This window comes from Platalea leucorodia (assembly GCF_965183815.1).
Source record: "Platalea leucorodia genome assembly, contig: HAP1_HAP1_SCAFFOLD_291, whole genome shotgun sequence".
Lineage (NCBI taxonomy): Eukaryota > Metazoa > Chordata > Aves > Pelecaniformes > Threskiornithidae > Platalea > Platalea leucorodia.
In genome coordinates, this window is record NW_028121282.1 from 24,975 (window position 1) to 28,884 (window position 3,910).

General features: G+C 62.2%; 1 protein-coding gene across 1 annotated transcript; it reads left to right on the forward strand.

Annotated features, from left to right (window-relative positions):
- Window positions 1-707: 707 nt before the first annotated feature.
- LOC309603994 (scavenger receptor cysteine-rich domain-containing protein SCART1-like) lies at window positions 708-3,527 on the forward strand (the record flags this gene model as incomplete). Its single annotated transcript, XM_082338859.1, has 4 exons — window positions 708-1,022; window positions 1,609-1,929; window positions 2,016-2,298; window positions 3,443-3,527. Coding segments are annotated over 4 exons (1,004 nt in total), but the record flags the coding sequence as incomplete, so codon positions are not given.
- Window positions 3,528-3,910: the final 383 nt, after the last annotated feature.

The window sequence follows — 3,910 nt, forward strand, 5'->3', positions numbered from 1 at the left end:
GATGGTGTAGAGAAGGGGTGTATGGGGGCCTGGATGTGTTTGTGTCACCAACGCTCCCCCAACAGCTTCCCCTGGGATGTGCACTGGGCCATTTGGTCAGGGCTTGCTTGGAGGTGTTGTGGGAACTGCCAGAGCGCTTTCAGTTGGTTGTTTTGGTTTTTTTTCCCCCAGGAATTGTCCGGCTGGTGGAAGGGAAGAGCCACTGCTCAGGACGTGTGGAGATCCATGACAGGGACCAGTGGAAAACTGTCTGTGATTCCCACTTTGGTCCCAAAGCTGCTGACGTGGTCTGCAGGGAGTTGCAGTGTGGCGTGGCCCTGCTTGTGGCTGGGGCAGCTCACGTTGGAGAAGGGATGAGTCCCATGTGGGATGGAGAGCTGCAGTGTGTGGGGAATGAATCCCTCCTCGCCTCCTGCCCCAGGGGGTCTCCCAGGGACCAGCCCTGCACCCATGCGAACAGCGCTATAGTCACCTGTACACGTAAGGACTCAGGGTGGGGTGTTGAACACCTGAGCTGTGCCGGGGGTCAGGGATCAGAGCAAGGACCATGATGGGCTGGGCGTGAGGACAGGAGGGGTGATGGGTTGTCAGCAGCATGAAAATAGTGCAGAAGGAGAAGAAAGGCATGCTCTCCCTCTGGCCTCTGTACCAGCTACTGAGGGTACAAGAGCACCAATCCACCCTCAGTCCTCCTTCTCTGTCCCCAGAGTACACAGGGGTCAGGCTGGTGAACGGCAGCACGGCGTGTGCAGGGAGGGTGGAAGTCCAGGTGCTGGGGACCTGGGGGACCCTCTGTGCCTCCCGCTGGGATCTCTCGGATGCCCACGTTCTCTGTCGTCAACTCAACTGCGGGTTTGCTGAGTCCATTCCTGGAGGAGAGCGTTTTGGGAGAGAGACTGGCCCTGTCTGGAGAGACTCATTCCACTGTGACGGGACTGAAGCCCACCTGGGACAGTGCCCAGTGATCACCCTGGGCGCCTCACCGTGCTCCCATGGGAACAACGCCGCTGTCATTTGCTCAGGTGAGTGCTGGGAAAATGCTGCATTAACTCCATTTGCCCTTTGTGTGCAACACAGCCACCCGAAGCAGGGGTCCCATGGCAGTACCGGGCTGAATTTCTCCCTGGAGAAACCCTTGCTTCCCCAGGAGCCTTCTGGAGGGCTTTGCCTGCTCAGAGTGACTGCTCTGCTGTGGGAGAGCAGGGGACTGAACGGAGGCAGGCATCTGCCCCCAGGGCAGCGGCTTAGGCCCTGGTGCCACTGGCAGGCCTGGGCTCCTGTGTTTTTCTGCTGTGGGATGAGCCCAGGACAGGGCTGCAGGGCTCTGCTCCATCCCTCGAGCTGCAGACAACCGTATCCCATCCCCACAGAGCGCCCTGCAGAACCTCCTCCCACCACCCAGGCAGGAGCTGCATGGGTGCCCCCAGCAGCAGCAGACCTGGGTGTGAGCTGAAGAGTGGGCCTGGGCTCTGCCCTTGCTTCTCATCAGCACAAGGCTCAATCTTGTCCTGTTTGGTTGGAGAATTCCCCCTTGCCCTCCTCCCTGAAGGGTGCCATGTTCCCCGGTGCCTCCAGTGGCTGTAGCATCTCTGCTCTCCCCAGGCTCAGTTGGCTTTGCATCCCTGCGGCTGGTGGGTGGAGGGAGCCGGTGCAACGGGCGAGTGGAGATCTTCCAGCGTGGGACGTGGGGCAGAGTCCTGGATGACCAATGGGACGTGCGGGAGGCCAACGTGGTGTGCCGGCAGCTGCAGTGCGGACAGGCAGAGACAGCCTACAACCCCCCAAAGCCTGAGCGAGGGATGGGCCCTGTAGGGCTGCGAGGGGTCCGGTGCGCAGGGCATGAGACCAACCTGACCCAATGCAACACCTCCCTGCCCGAGAGTGCACTGGCGGCAGGGGTTGCGGAGGACGTGGGAGTCATTTGCTGGGGTGAGCGGCACTGCACAGGCCCCCCAGGTGATGGGGTGGGTGGGCAGCCGGCCCCTGACAGCAACTGGAGTTTCTCCCCACTGCAGGGAGCCGGCAGGTCCGGCTGGTGAATGGGGCTGGGCGCTGCGCAGGGAGAGTGGAGATCTACTACCAGGGCAGCTGGGGGACCGTCTGCGACGATGGCTGGGACCTGTCTGATGCTGCCGTCGTTTGCCACCAGCTGGGCTGTGGAGGGGCAGTGGAGGCGACTGGCTCCGCTCGGTTTGGGGAAGGCTCTGGGCAGATCTGGCTGGATGGCATGAACTGCTCCGGGGATGAAGCTGCTCTCTGGGACTGCCCTGCCAGGCCCTGGGGGCAGCACGACTGCGGGCACAAAGAGGACGCAGGAGTCATCTGCTCAGGTCTGTGGTGGGACCCTGGTTCCTGGGGAGGCTGGGATGTGGGGAGAGCCTGGCACGTCCAAAGTGTCCCTGGCTGCCTCTGAACTCCTGCCTGAGCCCATGGTGCCAACACCCACGCACGAGCACCCTCAGTCCCACTGGGGGTCCCTGGAGAGCTCAGCTGTTCCCCAGTGTTAGCGGGAAGGGCAGGGGTGTCTGTGCATCAGGGACTTCTCTCTGCCCCTGGGTGCAAGAGGGATGTGCTGGCCATGCCCCTGCCTGGCTGAGGGCCTGGGGGTGCAGAGGCATCCCCTCTCCCACAGCCCCAGACCAGCCTGTTCCCCTTGATGCCTTTCCTTCCAGAGTTCGTGGCCCTGAGGCTGGAGAACAGCGATGGCTGCTCTGGGCGCCTGCAGGTTTTCTACAATGGGACGTGGGGGAGCATTTGCTCCAACTCGATGCCTCTCGACACGGTGTCGCTGGCATGCAAGGAGCTGGGCTGCGGGGATGGAGGATCCCTGGAAACACGGCTGCCCTATGGCAGGCTGTCTGGCCCTGCGTGGCTGGATAACGTGCAGTGTGGGGAGAAAACCAGCTCCTTCTGGCAGTGTCCCTCCACTCCCTGGGACGCGCAGTCATGTGAAGACCTGCGAGACGAGATCCACATCACCTGCAACGGTAACTCTGAGCCACTCGGGCACCAGTGTCACCTCAGCTCCTGCTCCCCGCTGGGCACAGCCAAATGCGAAAAAGAGCTTGGAGGGGCTTTCCTTCCCATGTCAGACCCTACTCTTGCCGGTGGCACAAACGTGACCACAGCCACACACGTCCAGCAGCAGTTGCCACCCAGGTTGCCAGCCGAGCCTGGGGAAGGCAGAGGCATCTCCAGGTGAGGTCTCAGAAGAGACCAGACAGGGTTCAGAAGAGCCTCCCCTCCACAGACACACTACTGCTGTTCTGTGAACCAGGGACCTTTAGGGGCTGAGCAGTCAGGGTCCCCCTAGACCTGCGGGTGTCCCCTGAATGACTGGGATTCAGATGCTGCCATGACCAAGATGGTACAGGGAGGCACAAGTAGAGCTCAGCCTTGCTGTGTTCTGCATGATCCCCTGAACCAGCCCCCTTCACTACAGGGTTTCTTTCTTCAGGGCGACACCCAGAAATGTCCCCGGCCCCGTTGGCCCCATGCCCCAACGCCACGAGCTGCACAGGTATTGAGCTGCTCCTCTGTTGTACCCTTCTTGTCTGGCAGGGCTCTGCCTGCTGTCTGGGTGCCATGGGAGGTCTTTGCCTTCTCCAGACAGGGAGAAGATTCGTGCCGTGGGAGGCGAGGACGGGTGCTCGGGCAGAGTGGAGGTCTGGCACCATGGCTCCTGGGGGACGGTGTGCGACGACTCCTGGGACATGCAGGATGCCGAGGTGGCGTGCAGGCAGCTGGGCTGTGGCCCTGCGGTGTCTGCCCTGAATGAGTCCGCATTTGGGATGGGGCAAGGCCCCATCTGGCTGGAGCAGGTGGAGTGCCGGGGGACGGAGCTGTCCCTGCAGCACTGCTGGGCCCGGCCCGGGGATGGCGGTGCTTGCCGGCATAAGGAAGACGCTGC